At 43.8% G+C, this 25,583-nt stretch overlaps 2 protein-coding genes across 3 annotated transcripts in view; one reads left to right on the forward strand and one right to left on the reverse strand.

Annotated features, from left to right (window-relative positions):
- Nucleotides 1-10,226: 10,226 nt before the first annotated feature.
- On the reverse strand, nt 10,227-13,969 carry uts2r3 (urotensin-2 receptor 3). The gene is made up of 2 exons (XM_071395213.1): nt 13,955-13,969; nt 10,227-12,224 (listed from the first exon to the last, which is right to left on the reverse strand). The coding sequence occupies exon 2, from the start codon at nt 12,123-12,125 to the stop codon at nt 10,968-10,970; it is 1,158 nt and encodes a 385-aa protein (XP_071251314.1). The 5' UTR covers nt 12,126-12,224; nt 13,955-13,969; the 3' UTR covers nt 10,227-10,967.
- A 7,554-nt stretch (nt 13,970-21,523) lies between these two features.
- The window catches only part of kcnj14 (potassium inwardly rectifying channel subfamily J member 14), a 56,176-nt gene continuing 52,116 nt past the window's right edge, over nt 21,524-25,583 (forward strand). For both annotated transcript variants that reach the window (XM_071395007.1, XM_071395008.1), the window contains exon 1: nt 21,524-22,062. The gene's annotated coding sequence lies outside the window, so the exon portion shown is untranslated. The remainder of the gene's footprint in view (nt 22,063-25,583) is intronic.

Consider the following 25,583-nt stretch of genomic DNA (forward strand, 5'->3'; position numbering starts at 1 on the left):
ATTGCAATGTTTTTTGTGTGATTGTTTTACTTGTCCATTCGGACATCTCAAATCTATATTCTTCTTGTCCAACTTGCTTTTTACTAATTTTTTTTACACGCGTTAATGTCAAGCCCTGGAGAAGGATGGAGAGACATGTCATATTTACAGTCTTTACTAGTAAGAGCCCATGTGCGAACTGCAGTGCCTATGTAGGTTTATGTAACCTCCAGCCTTCAAGGCACGCAAGCCTGGGTCTCGCCTGATGTTGGCGGCTGACACAGAAGTGTGAAGACAGGGGACGTGGCGGGGAGGAGGGTTCCTCATGGTGGGGGTGCCATAGGGTGAACAAAGAGACTCTGTCTGTTCCCTGGTTTAAGTGTTTGCTGTCAAACCAGCAATTACGAGTAGGGGAGTTTTGAACAGGTTTTCGATTGCATTCGCTAAAATAAACCCTACCCTCATACTTTGATAAATGTTGTTACCACATTAAATGATGTAGTAAGTAACCATGTGTCAGTTGTGACTGGTTGTGATGCTCCATAAATTCAGTTTCTTTGCTCACACAGCTTGGCCTACAGGACATGAGTAACTACACTGACATGAGTAACTCACACAGCTTGGCCTACAGGACATGAGTAACTACACTGACATGAGTAACTCACACAGCTTGGCCTACAGGACATGAGTAACTACACTGACATGAGTAACTCACACAGCTTGGCCTACAGGACATGAGTAACTACACTGACATGAGTAACTCACACAGCTTGGCCTACAGGACATGAGTAACTACACTGACATGAGTAACTCACACAGCTTGGCCTACAGGGCATGAGTAACTACAGTAACTCTTACTGCTTATTATGATAGCTTGAGTAAAGAGTTAAACCTTTTTTTAGTAGTCATGTTTTTCATAATTTTCCAGGATTGATGGACGTGCTTTGGTCTGTAACCTTTATAAAGTCATATGGGGTGAGAGAAGGGACAGGGAGGCAGAGAGAGAGGGAAACAGAGCGACTTGCGAAGTAGAGAAAGAAAGTGATTTGAGAGAGGGAAAACAGATGGGAAGATTGCATTTTGGAGAGAAACAGAGCGAGAGAGGAGGAGGAGTGCAAGGCAAATCTTTTTTGTGTGTGTCTGGATAGAAGGGAGCCTCTTATACCCCTCACAGCATGAGCTTGGCCCGGGCTGCGGCCCAGTCTCGTCTGCACAGCAGGAGCCTTTCCTGAGCAGGCTGCCCAGGGGAGGGGCACCTGCTCCAGGCCCAAACACTGGCTGAGAGAAGGGTCTGGAGGGTGGGGCGGAGGGGCGAGGGGATGGAAAGACACTCAACAGTTCCAGGAAATAGACGTGCTGGATTTATGAAACTCTCAGGTAACAGAGCGACGCTCCTGAAAGAAAATATTTGTCTTCTTGCTCTCCCTGCGGACGAGAGGATAGGAGGACAAAGACACCCGTCTCGGTGTGAAATAAGACTTTTCTGTGGAGAGCAGGAGGCAGAAGTTATGGTTGGACCCGACCTGCAGGCGCTGGTTACCACCAACACAAACCCACAGTTTATGGATTGGCTAAGCCTCCGACTGAGGCAATATTTTCCGCCGGTTTGGTTGGGTTGAATAAACACAACGTGTTTGAAGTTTATCAAACACTCAGTCATCCCAGCAGACGTGAGGGATAACTTAATCATCTGATATATGGAGTATGAGAATACACTGACACCCACGGCCTGTCCAATATGCCTGAGGCGGGCAATATTCAACGACCAACTCCACTGCCAGTACTGTCAAATCCCCAATGGCGAAAATGGAGTGAAATGTCTGTTTTGGATGAGCTTCAGTTTAACCCTCCATTTCTGTCATTTTGCTGTAAGTTTGTGATCCGTGGAACACATTCCCACATGAACCCTACATTCGTCCCAAGAACGTGCCAATATGTTTTTCTTTGTACAGCGTCTCTGTCTGTCATATATGCTGTATCTCTACTATAACGTCTAGTCCGAGAGCCCAGTTGGACTAAGAAGGTCTCTGAGACCGACTAGTTGTCTGTGACAGTAAGGGTCTCAAGGTGGATGGCTATTGCATTAACTTCACAGAAGAAGCACCCCCCACAGGGCGCACAGGGCGCTGGGTAATAACTGCGGTGGGAACGTCACGCTCCGAGGTAAGCCAGGTAAATGGAAACACATGGCGGCAAACCCCGAGACTTCAGGAGAGGCTCCCAACCATACAGACAGAACGGCCAGGACGCACATTCAGATGGCTAGAACAGTTCTGAAGTCCACAAGAATTTCCACAGTTCACCCATATCGCCATGAAAGTGAATGCGTAATTTGTTGACATCACATAATTATTGGAGACTTATCGTGGATAGCGATCTGTCAAAACTAACTTTAATTGGTCTCCAGAGGGTGTTGTTGCTGTGTATGTTGATAAAAGTACCCTGGAAAAGGGCGTTTGCCCATCAGCCAACCAATCCAACGAGCTACTGCTCACTAATGTTTCTCATCATCAGTGTTTTAGGGGTCAGGTGTTACCAATATGTCTCTTAGTTACAGGACTTACCAGCTCCCTCCTTACCCCCTGTGTAGGTCCACTCTCTCTGCGGATTTGAGATTCCCCTTCATTTAGGCCTTTCTGAATAGTAACCGAGAAAACTTTTAGGGACTGTACGTTATTTATAATGAATGATAACTGAAGAAAATCGGACCTGAAAATGGATGGCCCTCCTTCAATAAAATATATTTTTACCCGACCCTCCCTGAACGCTTTAAAAAAAACAAGTGACCCTCCACTATACCCATAATAACAATTAAAACAATGTAGATAGCAGAGAACATGTCTACCGTTTACCCTCACTCCTAGGACAGACCAGAGCCTTAGATGCAGTTTTAGAAACTGTTTTTTATTTTGTAAGCATTACATGGCAAAGTGGCAGAAAGTTGTGATTGGCAGACCACCGTTGACAAGGGTGAGAAGATCTCCATAATAATAAAAGCACGGCATGAATCTATCATCTTATTTGCGGTCTGAGAAACTAGACTTTAAAAAAGAGTATAGTCTAAGTTTGGAACAGTGCTAAAGTTGTCCATCAACTGTAAAAATGGAACGCAACAGAACCAGTTACATCTGAAGTATCTGATCATACATGAATTCAAGAATTCATGTAATATCATCAGGTAGGCCTACAGTATATGCACTTGTACATTTACAAATGTATTCTATTATATTCCATGATGTTGTTATCACAAAATAGATGTGTGTTTACTGTGATTAGGGCATGGGAATATAAGAACATCTGTTAGGCTAAATTAACAACTAGGCATGCATGGCTCACCGCATGATCCTCAAACCAAAGACTGGCCAAACTCATGTTTCTAAAAGTGAATTCAAAGGCATTGTAGAATGACTCTATAGCCTAATAAGACATTTTTCATTTCATTATTATTTAATTCTAAGTAAAAAATAAGGTAATTGTTTATAGCCTAAATGCAAAATATATAGGCATGTTGTTAAAGTCCTGTAGTTGAAATGCTGAGCTCTCCTGCCAGCCTGTAGCATGTCACAAATGCTTCACAATTGATTTCTTAAATGGTGGCTTTAGCTATATCACTGGACAATATTTTCGTACACATCATTGCCTTTTATAAAATTCTGTTGGCTGGGAGTCTCTGACTACCAAAAGGGCCCAACATTGGCTGCTATTTGTATATAAAACAGTTCTCCAGAAACTCCCTAGCTACCTCACTTCTTAATTGGAAATAAAGCCACCAGACTCGCTCTCAAGACTGAATAGTTCTAGAGGTTCCTCTGGTCTCCACAGAGTTCAGGAAGATTGCCTTTAGTTATTGTGCCCTTAGCGCATGGAATGACATGCAGCCCACTTTGAGGCTTGACTCTCTGGTCTCGAAGGGTCAGGTTGGGACTTTCATGAGGAATGTGGTGAAGGAGAAATGCACTTGTTTTGATTGATGTGTAATTTTATCTGCTGCTTTTGAATTTGATTTGTTGAAATGTGAAATTGTAAATTGATTGTGTTGTTTTGATTCTGATTATGTTGATTTATTTGTAATGCCCGGGGTGTAGTGGAGGAAGAAGTCAGACGCAGGAGACAGAAAGTTCAGAGTAGCGTTACTACTTTAATCACCACATAGGTGAAAACGACGCCACTTAAAACAAATGCCCCAAAACACAGGGGAACTAAACAGTTCCGAAAATAACCAACGTACACGAACAACCGTGGCTACAGGCGTGTACGACAGTACACATCAAACAATCCCGCACACCCAGCAGGGCCGGCTGGGTAATAAAGCCCAACTAATAAACCTAATTACAAACAGGTGTAACTAATAAACAGACAAGGAGGGGGAGGAAAAAAATCTGTGGCAGCTAGTAGGCCGGTGACGACGAACGCCGAGCGCCACCCGAACAGGGAGGGGAGCCACCTTCGGTAGGAGTCCTGACATTATTGTTCCCAGGGAAACCTTCAAAATGAAACCCTGGTCTCAATGGGTTTCCCCTGGTTAAATAATGGTCAAATAAATAATAATAATATAGCCCAAATTATTATTTTTCTTTCTTAGGCTACCCAGCTTGCTAATTTAGAGTTAGTGTATTGTTTAATAGCCTGTTGACATTTTAGACGTCAATTAATAGTGACAGAATTACACATTACTTCAAAGTAACATTTTTGTCTCCTCGGCAATAGGTTGTAGTGCATCCTCTGATGTCGTAGAGACAAACCAAAGATATCCCATATGCATCATAGTCACAACTTTCCCCGGCATTTTACAGTTTGTTTAAAGCATAAAGTATTGCAAACTAAAGTGTCGTTATAGATCGCTGTATATAATAAGGTCCACAAAAGCTAACAAGAGGTAGGCCTATGCTTTAGCTATTTTCTTTAGTAGCCTAAAGTCAAATTAAAATCAAGACTGTTTAAATTAATTAGGCCTTCTCGAAATAGCATTTCAGCACCCATGCACTGTCCATGCTGCCGCTTCATAGTAATGTAAATTATGTAAATTAGTCAAATCTGGCTTATTGTGAGGTCAATAGCTCCGACAAATAGCTTCACTATGGTCAACAAAATATTTTGTTTTCATTTAAAATAAATTATAGCTGTAGCAAGCTTAACTCCAGTCCTCCTTCTCGTCTTCGCGCTCTCCCTCCTAAACGGAACAGAACATCAGGAGGCCTAGTCCGTGCGCACAGATATTGAATTTTTTTTTTTTTACAAATAACATTTTTTCCGGAAGAAGCCTTTGACTCGCCTCCTGAAGTGCCACTGTACACATCACAGCCATTGGTTAGACAGCACAAAAGGCTTTATGTCTACATCAGCAAGAGCAGGGCAGGCCAGGGCTGATGATTGGGATAGCCTATCCATTGCTGTGTGTAATACAGTATAGCCAGCCTAGTTTTGCACCATCCCAGCAGCACAAAACACGGGAAGGAAGTACATTTTCTTAGAAAATGCCTTCAGAAAGTATTCACACCCCTTGACTTTTTCTACATGTTGTGTTACAGCCTGTATTTAAAAAAAATACCCTATAATGTCAAAGTGGAATTATATATTTTAAAATGTTTACAAGTGAATTAAAATAAAAAGCTGACATGTCTTGTGCCATTAAGTTGTCAACCCCTTTATGGCAAGCCTAAATAAGTTCAAGGAGTAAAAATGTGCTTAACAAGTCACATAATAAGTTACATGGAATAATAGTGTTTGACATGATTTTTGAATGACTACCTCATCTCTGTACCCCACACATACAATTATCTGTAAGGACCCTCAGTCGAGCAGTGAATTTCAAACATAGATTCAACCACAAAGACCTGGGAGGTTTTCCAATGCTTCACAAAGAAGGGCACCTATTGGTATATGGGTAAAAAAAATAAAACAAAAAAGACATTGAATATTCTTTTGAGCATGGTGAAGTTATTAATCACAGTTTGGATGGTGTATCAATACACCCAGTCACTACAAAAATACAGGTATCCTTCCTAACTCAGTTTCCAGCGAGGAAGGAAACGGCTCAGGGATTTCACCATAAGGCCAATGGTGATTTTTAAAACAGTTGCTGATTTTAATGGCTGTGATAGGAGAAAACTGAGGATGGATCAACAACATTGTAGTTATTCCACAATACTAACCTAATTGACAGAGTAAAAAGAAGGAAGCCTGTACAGAATACAAATATTCCAAAACATGCATCCTGTTTGCAACAAGGCACTAAAGTAATACTGCTAAAAATGTGGCTAAGCAATTAACTTTTTGTCCAGAAGGCAAAGTGTTACGTGTGGGGCAAATCTAATACAACACATTACAGAGTACCACTCTCCATATCTTCAAGCATAGTGGTGGCTGCATCATGTTATGATAATGCTTGTAATCATTAAGGAATGACAAGTTTTTTAGGATACAAAATGTAAGGAATAGAGCTCAGCACAGGCAAAATCCTAGAGGAAAACCTGGTTCAGACTGCTTTCCACTATAAGGGCACAAGGCGAGACCCAGATGCCGACACGGGAGGCAGCTGGTTTGAATCTTTGATATTTATTAATCAATCCAAAAGGGGTAGGCAAGAGAATGGTCGTGGACAAGTCAAAACCAGTTCAGAGTCCAGGAGGTACAGAGTGGTAGGCAGGCTCGAGGTCAGGCAGGCGGGTATGGAATCCAGAAAACAGGCAAGGGTCAAAACCAGGAGGACTGGCAAAAAGAGAATAGAAGCAGGAGTACGGGAAAACACGCTGGTTGACTTGACTAACATACAAGACGAACTGGCACAGAGAGACAGGAATCACAGGGATAAATACACCAGGGAAAATAAGCGACACCTGGAGGGGTGGAGACAATCACAAGGACAGGTGAAACAGATCAGGGTGTGGAATTCACCTTTCAGCAGGACAATAACCTGAAACACAAGGCCAAATCTACACTGGAGTTGCTTACCAAAAAGACGGAATGTTTATCAGTGACCGATTTATAGTTTTGACTTAAATCTACTTGAAAATCTATGGCAAGACTTGAAAATGGTTGTCTCACGATGATCAACAACCAATTTGACAGAGCTTGAAGAATATTGAAAAGAATAATGGGCAAATGTTGTACAATCCAGGTATGCAAAGCTCTTAGAGACTTACCCAGTTAGACTCACAGCTGTAATCACTGACAAAGGTTCTTCTATAAAGTATTTTCTCTGGAGTGTGAATACTTATCTAAATGAGATTTCTGTATTTCATTTTCAGCCCTTTTCTAAAATGGATGAAATAAAACAAAATCATCTTGAATCTACACACAATACCCCATAACTACAAAGCGAAAACAAAAGTATTCACACCCTTGGCTATGAGACTTGAAATTGAGCTCAGGTGCATCCTGTTTCCATTGATCGTCCTTGAGATGTTTCTACAACTTGATTGGAGTCCACCTGTGGTAAATTCAATTGATGGGACATGATTTGGAAAGGCACACACCTGTCTATATAAGGTCCCACAGTTTACAGTGCATGTCAGAGCAAAAACCAAGCCATGAGGTCGAAGGAATTGACCATAGAGCTCCAAGACAGGATTCTGTCGAAGCACCGGTCTGGGGAAGGGAACCAAAAAATGTCTGCAGTGTTGAAGGTCCCCAAGAACACAGTGGCCTCCATCATTCTTAAATGGAAGAAGTTTAGAGTAAGCTTAGAGTAGAGCTGGCCGTCTAGCCAAACTGAGCAATCTGGGGAGAAGGGCCTTGGTCAGGGAGGTGACCAAGAACCCAATGGTCACTCTGACAGAGCTCCAGAGTTCCTCTGTGGAGATGGGAGAACCTTCCAGAAGGACAACCATCTCTGCAACACTCCACCAATCAGGCCTTTATGGTAGAGTGGCCAGAAGGAAGCCACTCCTCAGTAAAAGGCACATGACAACCCACTTGGAGTTTGCCAAAAGGCACCTAAAGACTCAGACCATGAGTCACTGGTCTGATGAAACCAAGATTGAACTCTTTGGCCTGAATGCTTAGCATCACATCTGGAGGAAACCTAGCACCATCCCTACGATGAAGCATGGTGGTGGCAGCATCATGCTTTGGGGGTGTTTTTCAGCGGCAGGGACTGGAAGACTAGTCAGGATCGAGGGAAAGATGAACGGATCAAAGTACAGAGAGATCCTTGATGAAAACCTGCTCCAGAGCACTCAGGACCTCAGACTGAGGTTCACCTTCCAACAGGAGTAGCGACCCTAAGCACACAGCTAAGAAAACACTGGAGTGGCTTTGGGACAAGTCTCTGAATGTCCTTGAGTGGACTTAAACCTGATCCAAAATCTCTGGAGAGACCTGACAATAGCTGTGCAGCGACACTCCTCATCCAACCTGACAGAGCTTGAGAGGATCTGCAGAAAATAATGTAAGAAACTCCCCAAATACAGGTGTGCCATGCTTGTAGTGTCATACCTAAGAAGACTCGAGGCTGTAATCTCTTCCAAAGGTGCTTCAACAAAGTATTGAGTAAAGAGTCTGAATACTTATGTAAATGTGATATTTCTGTTTGTTTTTTTATAAATTGGCAAAAATGTATATATATATTTTTTTGCTTTGTCATTATGGGGTATTGTGTGTAGATTGATGAAGATTTTTACATTTATCAATTTTAGAATAAGGCTGTAACGTAGCAAAATGTGGAAAAAGTCAAGGGGTCTGAATACTTTCCGAATGCACTGTATTTTTAAAAGGTATGCTACATGGTATCTCTATATAATTTAGTTTGATTATTATTGTCACGTTGGTATGAAGAGATTTGGGAGACAGGTGCAGGAATGCGTAATAGTTTTTTTTATTAAGCCCATATTACGGCGTGCCCTGTAAGGGCACAGGGAGGAAGACCAAACAAATACGTAACAAAAACACAGGGTTGAAACTTCGGCAGCTGCAACTGGGCCGTCCGACGTCGCCATAACGGGTCCGTCCAACGATGCCACTTCAGCAGCCACAACTGGACCGTCCGACGCCGCCAAAACCGGTCCGTCCGACGCTACTGCTACTGGTCCGTCCGACGCTACTGCTACTGGTCCGTCCGACGCTACTGCTACTGGTCCGTCCGACGCTACTGCTACTGGTCCGTCCGACGCTACTGCTACTGGTCCGTCCGACGCTACTGCTACTGGTCCGTCCGACGCTACTGCTACTGGTCCGTCCGACGCTACTGCTACTGGTCCGTCCGACGCTACTGCTACTGGTCCGTCCGACGCTACTGCTACTGGTCCGTCCGACGCTACTGCTACTGGTCCATCCGACGCCGCCGCAACTTCGGCAGCTGCATCGAGCCCTGAACGACCCGCACTGCGTTCCTGTGATCGTCCTCGAAGCCGGTGTCGTTGCGCTGCTGGTGCAGCACGTCGGGGGGGTGGGGGGGTATAGATACTGTCACGGATCCCTCCGGAACTTTCATTACACACACCTGTCCCCTATTCCCACTGATTAGTAGCGTGACATGCATCAACAAGTCCATTGTTCTTCTCCCCTCTCTTAAATGCACGCACGCAATACTTCTAAACAAACTCCTTCACATATGTACACCTCCACCACCCAGACCCTATCCCTCCCACCACCCAGACCCTAACCCTCCCACCACCTAGCCTCCTATTACCCCCACCCAGTCCCCTATCCCCCCCACCCAGCCCCCTATCCCCCCCACCCAGTCCCCTATCCCCCCCACCCAGCCCCCTATCCCCCCAACCTCACTCCTCTCTGTCAAACAACAATATTTGCTCATCTGCATCAAAGAGCCACAGGGTTTTGTTGGGTGTACAGTACAGTCAGTGTTTGAGTCAGACACAGACAGACACGCTGTTGCTACAAGGAGACACAGAGAGAGAGGCTGCCCAACGAACACACACAGGGAAGGGGAAGACCTGAGAGACTTACAGACACGCTGACACAGACACACAAATAAAAGTATGAGTGCAAACTCAAATCCAGGGATTTTTCCACTCAGCACTTTCTTCTTGGCCTGTCCTTCTCTGCTTTTTTCTCTCTTTTTCTGTCGCTCCTTCTTCTCGCCTTCTGTTCCCCTCCTTCCCTCTACATCTCTTTGCTCACTCTCTCTGGCCGTCCCTCTTTCTCTCCCCTCGTCTGCTATTGTCATAAATACCATAAAACCGTGGGTATGAGATCTGTGTTTTCAGTTATGTTGTGTCCTTTTCTGAGGGGTCAGAAGGAACACATCCTCTCCTCTAGGGAACAAAAAACCTGTGACATAGACTCTAGTATATAAAGCATGTTTTTATTTGATATATTATATCATATTATACACACCAAACTGGATATAAATACAGGCGTCATCGTCACCATGCAAAGCATTGCAGAGTTCATTACAAAATAAGTCCAAACCCACCATGCAGGTATTGCTAATAAAAAAAGTTCTGACTTTAGGGGTGCATATCAAACTTTAAGGGTCCATGAAACGAGGTCCTCTCTACCCCCTCAAACATCATTCTCTGTGTCAATAAACAACTTTTTAAAGAAAAATCTCCAAATATGTCATGGCCAGTGACAATCAGTTGCTGTTCAAAAGCAAAACATTTTCTTTGATGGCATTCCAGACTGATAGAAGTGTGTCATTTTACTGGAAATGCGCGGGTCCACTAAATGATAACATAACACACAAACGCTGCTTCCCTGTTGTCATACTCCACTCATGGCCCGTATGTGGATGTATTTTTGTGAATTCATACAATCAATGAGATATTTCTCAAGTTTTGAAGCTTAGGTATTTTCGCTCAGCCCGTCACATTTTTAATCTCCAAATAGGAAATATGGTCCAGTCACAAACGTGCATACAAAGTGCTGTCTTTGGTATAGTCCTTATGGAGTAACAATCACACAGTGAAATGCCCTTTGATATTTCAGGGGGAGACGGGGGTGTTTGAATCGGACAGTTTGTAAGCAGCCCCCCACCAGCCCCCAGAGCAGTCTATTATACCGGACTGTCTGTGTTGTCACGAACACTACTGCGGACTGCTCTTGCGGCAGAGCTGATTCGCTGACGTCGGTGCCTGCCTGTTCCTCCGTCGTTTCCCCCCTGTGAGCAGCGTGTAGAAGAATGGGTTCACGCAAGAGTTCCCGTACGTCAGCCCCGTTAGGATCCGGTTCACCGTCACCTGGGTACCCACCGGTACTGTCCGCAGCATGTCGGGCCGGTATAGCGGCAGCAGCTGCCACACCCAGAAGGGCAAGAAACAGGCCCAGAAGGCCAGAACTATCCCCAGGATGAGGAGCAGGACCTTGGGCCTTGGGGCCCGCGGAGGGTAGGACGTGCTACCCCCACTACCACTGTCCCAGGGCCGGGTCTGGGACACCCAGTAGAGACGGCCCAGAGTAGCATACAGAGCCCCGATGGCCAGCCCCGGCCCTATCATACTGGTACAGAACAGCACGCTCATATACACTTTGGAGCTCTGCTCGTCCCAGGCAGGGACACACAGCTGTCCGTCGTCTCCGTCCTCCAGGTGGAGGGTGATCATCATGGGCAGGCTGAGGGCCACTGCCAGGCCCCAGGCTAGGCCCACACGGAGCAGCCCAGAGGAGGGGGAGGACGAGGTGGCCAGGGGGTTGGCCACAGCCCGATAGCGGTCCAGACTCATGGCGGTGAGGGTGTAGATGGAGGCATGCAGGGTGATCAGGTCCAGGCTGAAGAGGAGGCGACAGCCCAGCTCCCCAAATGCCCAGTCAGCCGCCAGGCTGTCGTACACGATGAAGGGAGCTGTGAAGAGGTAGAGGAGGTCCGCCAGAGCTAGACTCAGCACCTGGAGATGGAGGGAGGTGGAGGAAGAGGAGGAGGAGGTGGGAGAGGAGGAAGGGGAGAGGGAGGGGGGAGAGGAGGAGAGGCAGGATGGTAACGGTACTCCTCTCCCTCCTAAACAGTTGCTAGAACATCCTCGCCTCCTTCTGCCTCTCCTGCGTCTGATGAGGAGACCCATGGTGTAGAGGTTCCCCCCAATGCCCAGGAGAGCCAGGAGGGACAGGAGGGAGCAGAAGAGAGCGGTTGAGGCCAGGCTGGGGGAAGGAGAGATGTATGGAGAGGCGGAGGGGAAGGAGGAGTTGGGGATGAAGGGGGAGGTGTATAATGGAGAAGGTGAGGGAGGCAGGGAGCTAGAGAAATCCATACTTTTTAGTTGAGACTTCTGAAATGGTGGTGGTGTGGAGGTTAGCTGGGTTTATATAAATGTCAGAGGGAGAATAACTATTATTTTGATTCCACTTGGCTGGATGGGAGGGTTTTGGTGGTGGACAATGGTAAGAGTGTAGGGGGGGGGTAGACATAAGAGATGGGGAGCATGGTTGAGAAAGGGAAACGGGAGAGGAGAAAGTTATATGTATTAGCATTGAAACACAGAAAATGGCCTTCTGAAAAGCATCTACAGCATTTAATGATTTGCCACACAACTGTATTCTGCCTCTTTTTGGCCATTTTGTTTTTGGCATATGGATTAATGTTCTGTTAATGTATTGTATTTGTGTAGTAGTCCCAGTAACAGAGGCAATTTAGAAAGGCATCATCATAGAAGTCGTTGTATTGGCAAAGCTTCAATTCTAGATACGTTTATAGTGCTTTTTTTCACACTGGCTTTTCTGTGTAGGGGTGTAGAGCCAATTTGTAGGTCATAAATTTACTGATGAACCCCCTGCACTCCTGTTAAGGTCGCACCGCTGGTTGTGGGCAACAATTTCATGGCACGAAACGAAATGTGGAACCGACACATACAAATATTCACCGCGCGCCTCATGAAGTTGAACATGAGGCAGGCAAGCAAGCTGACGCGTTTTTCGGCCCTTTCCAGATTTATGTCTACGTGCACATTTGCGCACCGGGGGCACGAGAATGCAGAGACTCCGGCGTCAAGCTGTCACCACATTTTTAACTTAACAGAACATATTCCTCACCAGTTTATGAAATTCCATCGGCTTGCTACACCGCTGTGGCTGGGGATAGGAAGAGCAAGGCAGGAGACAGAGAGAACCCATGTTGTAGGCAATAAAATATCATGTTTTGTTTAACAATCGGTGATTTATTAGGGCATAAAATGAGGTTTGAAACCCACTGTTTCATTAAACAAAACATTGCGATATCTACATTAGGCTAATTATAATAAGTTAATAATGGTTATAAACACACAAGTATAGACTTGTTTGCAACGTGGTTTCCTATAGGCGAATCCAAATAACCTATCCAACCTAACTTATAGCTCTCGTGTAGTGGTAATTGCAGTGATTGTAATTGTACGCGGTAACGTCAAAGCAGATCGAGGGGGTAAAACTAGAGTGCAGAAGAAAAAGCCTATGACACATGTTGGCTCCGCCAGTACCGGGGTTAAGAGCTACTGTTGAACTGTGGAGGGCCTGCCGAACTCCCGCTGTGGCCCCACTGGGTTTAACGTGTCCCTTAAAATAACATCTCTGTTAATATCTCTAACAAATTGACATTTCTTTCAGACGGTTGCATTTTTACTGGAGGTTTCTTTCCTTAGATTGTTACTTAGGTATTTCATATTTTAGCCTAATTTTGCTTTCTATTATTAGGCCAAGGCTACCACATCATAATCTAAAACGAATAGGCTATGCCTTCTAAATGTAGGTGACGGGTATTATTTTGTGAAAATATTTGTGCAAGCTCCAAATATAACATTTTGTCAGAGAATATAAATTACGTTTGAATTTAATACATTTGACAAACAGGCCAATGCCTACGGTTAACACAGTGACATAAACATATCTGAAAAGACTGACTGAAGAGTAGAGTAGGCCTAATGATGACTTGTTAATTATTGATAATAATAATTTAGGCTAAATGGTCAGATGAATAGGTAGCGTATTAGACAATTCTTCCACAGAAGTGGATATCCAAGACCAGAGCTCTTTATTACAGACTGCTCTAGCCAAGACAACAAATACACATTTTTGAAGTATGCTATATCATTTGTTGAGTTGTCTTTACCTTATTCAATCCAATTCCGTTAGTTGCAAATAACATCATCATCCATTTAATTGGTCTGAATGTCCGATTCAGTTTCCATTCAAAAATCCACAGAGGCCTATAGTTGGTCCAGTTTTTGTCTATAGAAAAAATAGATATCCTCAATTCTTTATTATTCGTTATCAGACAGGTGATGGTTGATGGATCTAAAGCTGTTCCTCCTAACTTTGTGCCTCGCTATGCTATGTTTCCTCTCCTCTCCCTCCTCATAGTGTGGCCCTCGCCCCCGCAGCCCAGTCTCTGGTGTGTCTACGAGTCCACGGGAGGGGGAAGGAGGAGAAACAGACGCGCGCACAGCGTAGAGGGAGAGAATGATAGGGAGAGAGAGAGAGAGGTCTTTCACTTCATTGGTGGCACATAGAGTTCCATATTTTGGCTGAACATTTGTTGTGGTTTGTTTTATTTATTATATTGGACATCTGGTTATATTAGTCAGTTATTAAAGGTCGTGGTTAAAGTAACTATTATAGCTGTCATTCATGCAGCCTATAATCAAGTCCTTACAGTAAATGGTTATTGTCAAATGGTGAAAGTTTGGACACTCTTCAAGCTTCCCTAAGATAATATTTATTCTATTCTAAATTGAAATAATGAATCCATTTGGAAATGTAACATTGCTTGCTTGAATGAGTGTGTCTTTCAATACTTTAGGTTCATATGAAGTGTTCTGTATTTACATCCTAACATAACATTTCATATTATGGTAAAAATAATGGGCTCCTTTACACTTGAATTGGGCTTTCTTGTGTTACTATGTGCGTTTTTAGATTAGTTGTATTTGCTGTAAAGAAAAGGTGAGGGTTGAACAGTGTTGTTGCATGATCATGCATGTGAAAATTCAATATTTTGATATAATCGGTTCAATAATTTTGAGCCAGGTCCAGATAAACGTCCTGGAAAGATTTCCCCACAAAATTCAAGCATTGACTTGTTAAATTCAAGCATTTGACCATAAATGGTATCTCAGAAGTAGACTGCAGTACATTGCAGATGCCAATGAGTCAAGGATGTATTACCATGATGCCTAAATGTTAAAAGTCCTCCATAAAGTATATCATTATAGATTTATATCAGCTGGATGCTTTGGTCTCAGCTGTGATTCCAAGAGGAGGAAAAGCTGGGGATCTGGTATTCTGATGAGATGACTCAACAAAGAGATTACTGTTGGAGGGTAAAAATAATACCAACCTTTCAATTAAGAGATCAAGAACATCCCTTTTAAAGCCAAATAAATACTTATCTTACGAACCCTTTACTGAAATAAAAAGCTATTTTATTTTATATAGGATGTTATATTACTACAAATACTTAAATGTCCCATAGGGCGGCGCACAATTGGCCCTCTGTCGCCCGGGTTAAGGGAGTGTTTGGCCGGGGTAGACCTTCATTTTAAATAAGAATTTGTTCTTAATTGACTTGCCTAGTTAAATAAAGGTTAAATAAAATGTAAATAAAAAATACAGTATCTGGCTTCCTCATAGCCTAGGCCAAGACATACTAATGCTATTCCCTGTGAATCAGTGAATCGCTTTGAAATTAATTATGCAATATTTATCCTGCCAGTGCAATAAACAGTAGGCTTAATTACTTTATAACAACATGACACAAAAATTAACAACACAAGAACTTAACCAATGGTGAGTACACTAGACTAGAGTACAATACATATTGTACAAACATTGTTGCTATGAATGAACTCAATTGTACATTCTTCATTATAGACATTACGTTACTAGTGTTTACTGAACATGCACCTTCCAGTAAGAATCACGATGACGCACGACAATACTCTTTCAGTGACATTTACACTCGTGTGTTTCTTCAATTACAAAGTCAATCACTCAATTGGGACTGATTAAGATAAGGTATAAGGCGGCAGGCAGCCTAGCGGTTAGAGAGTTGGGCGAGTAACGGAAAGGTTGCTGGTTCGAATCACAGTGCCAACAAGGTGGGAAATTATGTTGATGTGCCCTTCAGCAAGGCACTTAACCCTAATTGCTCCTATTAGTCGCTCTGGATAAGAGCCTCTGCAAAATGATTTAAATGTAAAACTGTAACTTTATCGACCCCAAAAGGAATCAATCCTCAATTGCAACAGACAGAACTACAATCAGCAACGTTCTGCCGCAACATACTGTATATTGAATAAGTAGCTAGATTACACATACACACTGGTCTTGATATGCGTGTTAGTTCCAGTATCTTCCAGGAAAAATGTGTGACTCATGAGGCTTTCCAGTGAAACAGAGCAGAACAGGACAGGAGGCAGACGGACAGACGTGCTGACACACCAGTGAGACGTCGTTATTTGCTGTCATTTCGGGGAGCGCTGCAATAACTAACGCACTTCAACTTCGGCCCAATGTCAATACTACACACACAGATTCTCTCTCTCACACACACACACACACACACACACACACACACAGTGCTTTATATGGTGGTGGGATGTCTGAATTACAGTAAGGCAGCCAGTGCCTCTAACAACATATTTCCATGTCAGAAACAAGTTTAAATAGCAATGATTTGGTCATTAAGCATAGAAGAAACTTCTAACTCACATTCAGGCTTGTGCGCGGGAATTGAAACCACCATCTTGGGTCTGCCAGCACCACTATGCCCCTAGCAACTCAGCCACATTGACCTGGTTGTGTGTGGTACTTATTGAGTATTAACCTGTGCACTGTACGCCTCTATCACTGTATGTGATACCAATGCTGAGGTCTGGTCTTGATGTCCCATACATGTGTTAGCAAGAGAACACAAGACAGACTGAGACAGGTCGTAAAGACGAGAAGTCGAGAGAGGGAGGGTGGGGGGACATACCTAGCCCCGCAGGGTGTGAGGAATTTGAACAAATACCTGGCACGGGCATGCCAAAGAAGGAGGAGAGGGGCTAAGGGGGAGAGGGGCTAAGGGGCTAAGGGGGAGAGGGGCTGGGGGGGGGAGGCTGGAGGGAGAGGGGCTGGGTGGGGGAGAAGCTGGAGGGAGAGGGGCTAGGAGGGAGAGGGGCTAGGGGCGGGAGAAGCTGGAGGGAGAGGGACTAGGAGGGAGAGGGGCTAGGGGCGGGAGAAGCTGGAGGGAGAGGGGCTAGGAGGGAGAGGGGCTAGGGGCGGGAGAAGCTGGAGGGAGAGGGGCTAGGAGGGGTACAGGGACATAGGCTTGCTCCGATACAGACAGAACAATGGATTGAAATAGAGATACAGTGTATATAGACAGGGATGAAGAAAGGTAGAAGGAAAGGCCAAAGACGGGAGAGAGCAGTGAGCTCTGGGTGCTCACTGCTTGGGCTCTCAAGTGGACAGAGATAGAGAGAAATATAGAGATGAAGGGGTATGGAATAGTTAGGCGAGAGAATTTAGTGGTCAATGTTGACTCAGACAAATGAGGAGAAAATTGAGAACGACAAATTGGGGGAAAGAGGGGAGAAATGGAGAGAAGGGGAGATGAGAAGGGAAGTTAATCTGAGATGGTATGCGGCGTGTTTTCTTCTGTGGTACACATCCAGCCCATCAATCTCTGTTCACATGACAGTCCTGTCTGGTGTAATCTCTAATTACATGCACTTGAGCTATGACTGCGGCATCTTAACCTACTCTACAGTTGTTTCAATGAACATTTGAGGAACGAAGAATAACCTCATTCAGAGATGTGACTTCAGAGATGTGTCCAGATCAATTATATAATTTCTTATTTTCTGAACTATTATCTATTTCTTTCATCATTGAAACTGACCCCAAACCAGGGTCTTCATTCTCCTCCTGACCATTGTTGTGCTGATCACATCTATGCTCTATAACGTTACATTTATGTTGTTTTAGGTTGTGTCTGGAAGGGACCTGGATCTAGCTGTCGCTTCGAGATGGACATCACATAGAGAACCTGGCTGGTCTAAACCCTTGGATGACAGAGGTAAATTGTAATACGCCAAGGTAGGAACCATATCCTTGAGGCAGCTGTCACAGTGGTACTACGCTGTCATGACCATGATAACGACAACAGACATTATATTTCAGTATTTCATGACAGCCAACAGTCATCCGTATTGTTCTGATGTAAGTCAGGTGTGTGTCTGATGTATGTAATTAATCCAGTGTTGTGTAGGCAGATGTAAGTCGGGTGTGTGTCTGATGTAATTCATCCAGTGTTGTGTAGCCAGATGTAAGTCAGGTGTGTGTCTGATGTAATTCATCCAGTGTTGTGTAGCCAGATGTAAGTCAGGTGTGTGTCTGATGTAATTCATCCAGTGTTGTGTAGCCAGATGTAAGTCAGGTGTGTGTCTGATGTAATTAATCCAGTGTTGTGTAGCCAGATGTAAGTCAGGTGTGTGTCTGATGTAATTCATCCAGTGTTGTGTAGCCAGATGTAAGTCAGGTGTGTGTCGAATGTATGTAATTCATCCAGTGTTGTGTAGCCAGATGTAAGTCAGGTGTGAAGCCTTCCATGTGACCGACAATCCTTCTGACGTGTCTTTGTAGGCTACTGCTGAGTTCCAGAGGTTATGAATAACTGAGCTTGAAATCACACACACACTCTCCTTGGAAAAACAGTGTTTTATTTTTCTATATATCAGCATCTGTGAGCGGTAGTTACAAGGGATGTAACTTTAGTAGCCTCTCATGACAGAAATTAAAATACACCAAATAATCACCTCCGGCTTCTCGTGCTGTCCTTGCGCTATACCTTCATTATGTTAATTAATTTCTTCCTGTTTCTCAACGACTGACTGACAAATTGCCCACCGGTTGGCCAGCTTCCCATACTAATAATTAAATGGGCGGACATCTTTTCTGCATGACAAACGGTTGTTCCTTCCGGCTGATTAGCCACGCTCGCGATGAGTTATTGATCCCCCTCCGCACACAGGCCTATGTAGGACTCTAAACAAGATGTTTCACTTTCACTAATCCACAGAGCAAGGGTTGTTTTGGCTTATTGTGTTGTCATTTACCAGCACAACAGATGCCGATATTTCTTTCAGCGAGACTGGCCTCTGCCAATAGGTCTAGATCTTTATGGCACAGGAAGAGTTACCTCCATATTGGTAGTCCTTTTACCACCTCAATTGCTACTGTCCCATTTAGTCAGAGTAACAGTGATGTGGCCAGTCTCTGAGGGAAGGTTGACAGCAGTATTGGACGTTTGACTGCAGCCTCGCAAATCGATGTTTGTGTCTTTTGGACGAACATCATATATAGCAGTGAGTTTGTGAGATCGTGTTGGATGTGGCTTCCCACAGGAGTCATATGAACTGCTAATGGCTGCTCTAAGGGAGGAACAGTTTAACCTGCGCCTCTGAATCACTTATATATGACGTTTCTAGTCTCTTTTGACAGGCAGTGAAGTCTGGAGAACCTCAAAGCCACAGATTGAACCAAGATGGTCTCTCCTCCTCCTCCTGAATCCTGGAGCATTTGATTTGGACATTCTGTGACCATGACAAAATCTGGAAACTGTTACTGGGCCTGAATCTCTCTTTGTGCTAGATCAGAATTTTATGGAGCCCATGTGGTATGTTATCTCTGCAGCCAAGGTCTTACTGCAGAGGAGGGAGATGGTCCCCATCACTGTGATGAGCAGATCAGTGGAACTATTGGACATATCCGTCTTGTCTTCTTTCTCCCAGATGCTGAGACGGTTATAAAGCATTTATTCAATGTAACTGTAGTTTAACATCTATTATGATCATTTTAATGTAATAGTTATGTAATAATTATAATATTGGTGTAGGATGCAATATATTTAGTGTCAAATCACTTGACAATCACAAAAAAGAAACCCTTATACTCTGAAACAAGCCCCGAGAGGAAAGCTACATGAAAATGGTCACATAAATGGCATTTTCTCCCAAGGCAGAGGGAAATAGTGCTTAGATTCCCTGTTGGGTAGTTTATACTATCATGCATAATCTAAATCCCAAACCTCGACCTCCCGAGTGGCACAGCATCGCAGTGCTTGAGGCGTCACTACAGACCCAGGTTCGATCCCAGGCTGTGTTGCAGCCGGCCACCTCTCCCGAGTCCGTACGGGAGTTGCAGTGATGGGACAAGACTGTAACTACCAATTGCGGAGAAAAAGGGCTAAAAAAATAAGCCCAAACCTCCTTGGTTGCTGCAAGCACTTTGGTGATGATTGCAAAAATGGCTGACATCTGCTCTCTGGTGGTTATGTGTTGCTAAAGCACCCTCCCTCTGCTCTACCCATACAAACACCCTATAAAAAAGCATAGCCTGGAAATGCCAATTACAGATCTTTAGGGGAAGCATGTTCTGAATGATGGGATGTATATTTTAATTGAACCCGGCGCGTAGGTACGGGTGGGCCTAGGTGGGTGCAGGCCCACCTGCTGGGAGACAGGCCCATCCAATCAGATTGAGATGAAAAAATTAAAGGATGGTGTTTACTTGTCAGTGTTCCAAATGGGACATTCTTTGTCTTTTAACTTAAACATGCAAATGCCTTCAGATAGAATTCATAGCAAGCAGTGCACTGGGTTAGTCATATTTGATGAACTGTAATGACATTCACTCTCACAGTATGGGTTGCCAAAAATAACTAATTGAAAGCCACAACCCCAATATGCCACAAATATGACTGCATTGAAGCATATGTCACTGTGCTTCTATGGCTATATGCACCATGTCACTGCCTATGTCATTTGTTTATTTAGCAAACAAGACAGCTCATAACCCAGTGCCTTTATCACAGTTAACACACCTATATTTTAGCTTTAATTGCAGGAAATTAGACATTTTCTCTCAGCCTCATGGCAAAATGTGTAAAAACATTTTTTGGGGGGGCACCCACCAACGAATGTCTGTCTATGCCACTGAATTGAACTGTTTCATAAAACCATGCCTCCCTTCTCTCTCTCTTTGCTGTGCTGATCATGAACTTTCACATTCAAAAGCTGTTAGAGGCAATAATGAAGTATTTCTTCCATCTCTTTCTCTCTTGCTCTCCTCTCTCTCTCATGACATGTACACTCTCTCTCTCTCCTCTATCTTTCCCGCTCCCCTTCTCTCCCTCCCATGTACACATTTCTCTCTCTCTCTATTTCTCTCTCTCGCTGCCTGGAGAGAATTTTCCATCGATCAATTACAATCAGTGTACCTTTCTCACACTATGCAAGGACAGACGGCTAGATGGACCAGTAGCATAACGGTACAAAACCACAGCTAATGTATTGAATCACTGGTAGGCCTATTAATCCTTCATATCTAATTCGCACAGTGACGTGATCATTTACTCCTTATTATGATTGTACACTATGTGATTCATTTGCTAACTTTAGCCAGAGAAAAGTGAATGCTTTATTGCCCGGCGTCATGATATGACATCCTTGGTTTCAGCCCCTAACCTCCTTTCCATCACCTTCCGGTGCGCTGCTGGCTGTCTGATCCTATTTGCATTAGATGACAGAGGCTATGATATGACATCATAGGTCACGCCTTGGTGAATTTGACCGAGATTAAAACAGATTAAGTATTAGTAAACACACACACAGAGCCTACACTACATACACACACGCCTCCTGCACAATTACCTTTTATTTGCATGACAAACATTTACATTATTAATGACACCAGAAATGAAGGTAACAATATATGTTTTTCCTGCTGAGCAACCTACCCATTTCGCAATGCCTTTTGCTTTTGCGCATTGACGTTGTATGACCAATATTCTCCACTTTACATTTAAACTTTAGACAATAAAATCATATGCAGAATGTATTAGTTTTACTGTCACACCATTAGTTTTACTGTCACAACACCACACATGTAGGGGATATTTGAAGTAGCCAGTTGTTACTGGAGAGAGCGAGGGAGAAGGAGCCAGTCAGAGCGCACTACGAGACGTGGCCGGTAGCAGTCAGTCAACGAGGGTAATATCCCGGTGCGAGCCAGCGCACGGGCATACAGAGCGAGAGGAGGGTACCCGTCCCGGACACTTTACAGTAGGCTGGCTACCTCCTGTGTTACAAATTCATATATGAAGAAAAGCAATCAGGTGGTCCTGAATGGAAATGTGCAGAATTTCTTTACAACTACAAAAAGGCGAATAAAACGGTGAGTGATAATTGTTTTGCATTAAATAAGTTGCCAAAATACACATTTTTGTATTGGACAAATTTGATCATAATACTCTTGCTGTTTTAACCGATATAACTGTTTTGAAATTTGCGCACAAGCTTCCATAAATGGTAGCATCATGGACATTAGACATAACCTGCTGTTGTTCATAGTTGACAAACCACAAACATATATGATATTGTTTATGTCGCAGTGGAATAATGTCTGTTTACACTGTTTTAAAGTGCTCTGTTAGAGACATGCAGATAGTAGACACTTGAAAATGCCTCTTAATTATTTGACAATTGTTTTGTACAGTGTTTTACATTGTAAATCTGTCCATTTCCATATTGGGCAGGTGTTTACTTCAGAGGAAGCAACTATTAACAGCCTCCTCTGTTTTGTATTTGGTGTATTTTTAGTTGGCAACATGTTATTAATAGTCATCTGTTTTGATCGGGATCCTCACTAGAATAGTGGGAACATATTGTCCAAAGGGATTTGGTGGAACTGTCCTTCAAAGTGACAGATTTCCACCCCACTGTAGACATATCTGTACATTGTATACTGATAGGTTAAAGGAAAAGGGAAACAAAGGCCTGTATTGCTGTGTTTTCGTGGCTGATTATTTTGGGTAATGGAAAAACATTCCTAAAAAAAATGGAAGTATTGGGAATCACAGGCGTTGTATAATTTGACAGGGTTGTGACGTCTGTCTGTGACTAGGCTGTTGGGAAGAACCTTACTTTATTCTTGTTTAGTTACTTAAAACATAATTGAAGGTCAGAACTGTATTACCTACTCTTACTGTAGTTCAACCAATCAGAATTTGTATGATGATAATGCTGAAATCGTCACCATTTTCATCATCATAAGTTATGTTGTTATCTGTGTGTGGTTCCCTGGGCCATGTGAGCCAGTGTTTGGCAGCTCTGTGAGAGGGAGCGCTGTATTTGGACTCGGGGCCAAGGATTACCCCTCTACCATCCACTCTGTCCTTTGAAGCTAGGGATATAGTGAGAGGTCAGAGAGATGGAAAGGGGAGGAGGGTGAGAAAAATATATAGTTTCACAGACTGACACGCCTCCTTGCGTGCCAACTCTCTCTCGGTCATTATCAGATGATTGTGTTCTGTGAAGCACAGCGAGAGATGAGGAATTACAGAGAGAAAGAGAAGGACACATAGAGAGAGAGAGGGGGAATTACAGAGAGAAAGAGAAGGACACAGAGAGAGAGAGATGAGGAATTACAGAGAGAAAGAGAAGGACACAGAGAGAGAGATGAGGAATTACAGAGAGAAAGAGAAGGACACAGAGAGAGAGAGGAGGAATTGCAGAGAGAAAGAGAAGTACAGAGAGAGAGAGAGAGAGAGAGAGAGAGAGAGAGGGGGAATTACAGAGAGAAAGAGAAGGACACAGAGAGAAAGGAGGAATTAGAGAGAAAGAGAAGGACACAGGGAGAGAGAGGAGGAATTGCAGAGAGAAAGAGAAGTACAGAGAGAGAGAGAGAGAGAGAGAGGAGGAATTACAGAGAGAAAGAGAAGGACACACGGAGAGAAAGGAGGAATTAGAGAGAAAGAGAAGGACACAGGGAGAGAGAGGAGGAATTACAGAGAGAAAGAGAAGTACAGAGAGAGAGAGAGAGAGAGAGAGAGAGAGGGGGAATTACAGAGAGAAAGAGAAGGACACACGGAGAGAAAGGAGGAATTAGAGAGAAAGAGAAGGACACAGGGAGAGAGAGGAGGAATTGCAGAGAGAAAGAGAAGGACAGAGAGAGAGAGAGAGAGAGAGAGAGAGAGAGAGGAAGAGTTACACAGAGAAAGAGAAGTACACAGAGAGAGAGAAAGAGAGAGAGAGAGACAAAGAGAGACAAAGAGAGAGAGAGGAGGAATTACAGAGAGAAAGAGGACACAGAGAGAGAGAAAGAGAGAGAGAGAGAGAGAGAGAGAGAGACAAAGAGAGAGAGAGAGAGAGAGAGAGAGAGAGCGAGAGAGAGAGAGAGAGAGAGAGAGAGAGAGAGAGAGAGAGAGAGAGAGAGAGAGAGAGAGAGAGAGAGAGAGAGAGAGAGAGAGAGAGAGAGAGAGAGAGAGGGAGAGACAGAGAATGACAGAGAGAGAGGAGGAATTACAGAGTGAAAGATAAGGACACACAGAGAGAGAGAGAGAGAGAGAGAGAGAGAGAGAGAGAGAGAGAGAGAGAGAGAGAGAGAGAGAGAGAGAGAGAGAGAGAGAGAGAGAGAGAGAGAGAGAGAGAGAGAGAGAGAGAGAGAGAGAGAGAGAGAGAGAGAGAGAGAGAGAGAGAGAGAGAGAGAGAAATAACTACCGTGGAATATGCGTCAACAGTAACCTTGGGAAAATACTCTGCATTATCATTAACAGCAGACTCGTACATTTCCTCAATGAAAACAATGTACTGAGCAAATGTCAAATTGGCTTTTTACCAAATTACCGTACAACAGACCATGTATTCACCCTACACACCCTAATTGACAACCAAACAAACCAAAACAAAGGCAAAGTCTTCTCATGCTTTGTTGATTTCAAAAAAGCCTTCGACTCAATTTGGCATGAGGGTCTGCTATACAAATTGATGGAAAGTGGTGTTGGGGGTAAAACATACGACATTATAAAATCCATGTACACAAACAACAAGTGTGCGGTTAAAATTGGCAAAAAACACACACATTTCTTCACACAGGGTCGTGGGGTGAGACAGGGATGCAGCTTAAGCCCCACCCTCTTCAACATATATATCAACGAATTGGCGCGGGCACTAGAACAGTCTGCAGCACCCGGTCTCACCCTACTAGAATCCGAAGTCAAATGTCTACTGTTTGCTGATGATCTGGTGCTTCTGTCACCAACCAAGGAGGGCCTACAGCAGCACCTAGATCTTCTGCACAGATTCTGTCAGACCTGGGCCCTGACAGTAAATCTCAGTAAGACCAAAATAATGGTGTTCCAAAAAAGGTCCAGTCACCAGGACCACAAATTCCATCTAGACACCGTTGCCCTAGAGCACACAAAAAACTATACATACCTCGGCCTAAACATCAGCACCACAGGTAACTTCCACAAAGCTGTGAACGATCTGAGAGACAAGGCAAGAAGGGCCTTCTATGCCATCAAAAGGAACATAAATTTCAACATACCAATTAGGATCTGGCTAAAAATACTTGAATCAGTCATAGAGCCCATTGCCCTTTATGGTTGTGAGGTCTGGGGTCCGCTCACCAACCAAGATTTCACAAAATGGGACAAACACCAAATTGAGACTCTGCATGCAGAATTCTGCAAAAATATCCTCCGTGTACAACGTAGAACACCAAATAATGCATGCAGAGCAGAATTAGGCCGATACCCACTAATTATCAAAATCCAGAAAAGAGCCGTTAAATTCTACAACCACCTAAAAGGAAGCGATTCCCAAACCTTCCATAACAAAGCCATCACCTACAGAGAGATGAACCTGGAGAAGAGTCCCCTAAGCAAGCTGGTCCTAGGGCTCTGTTCACAAACA

This window comes from Salvelinus alpinus, chromosome 4 (assembly GCF_045679555.1).
Source record: "Salvelinus alpinus chromosome 4, SLU_Salpinus.1, whole genome shotgun sequence".
Lineage (NCBI taxonomy): Eukaryota > Metazoa > Chordata > Actinopteri > Salmoniformes > Salmonidae > Salvelinus > Salvelinus alpinus.

What these genes read in the sequence shown, in the direction of transcription:
- uts2r3 (XM_071395213.1), bottom strand. Translation starts at nt 12,125, where the DNA reads ATGGATTTCTCTAGCTCCCTGCCTCCCTCACCTTCTCCATTATACACC.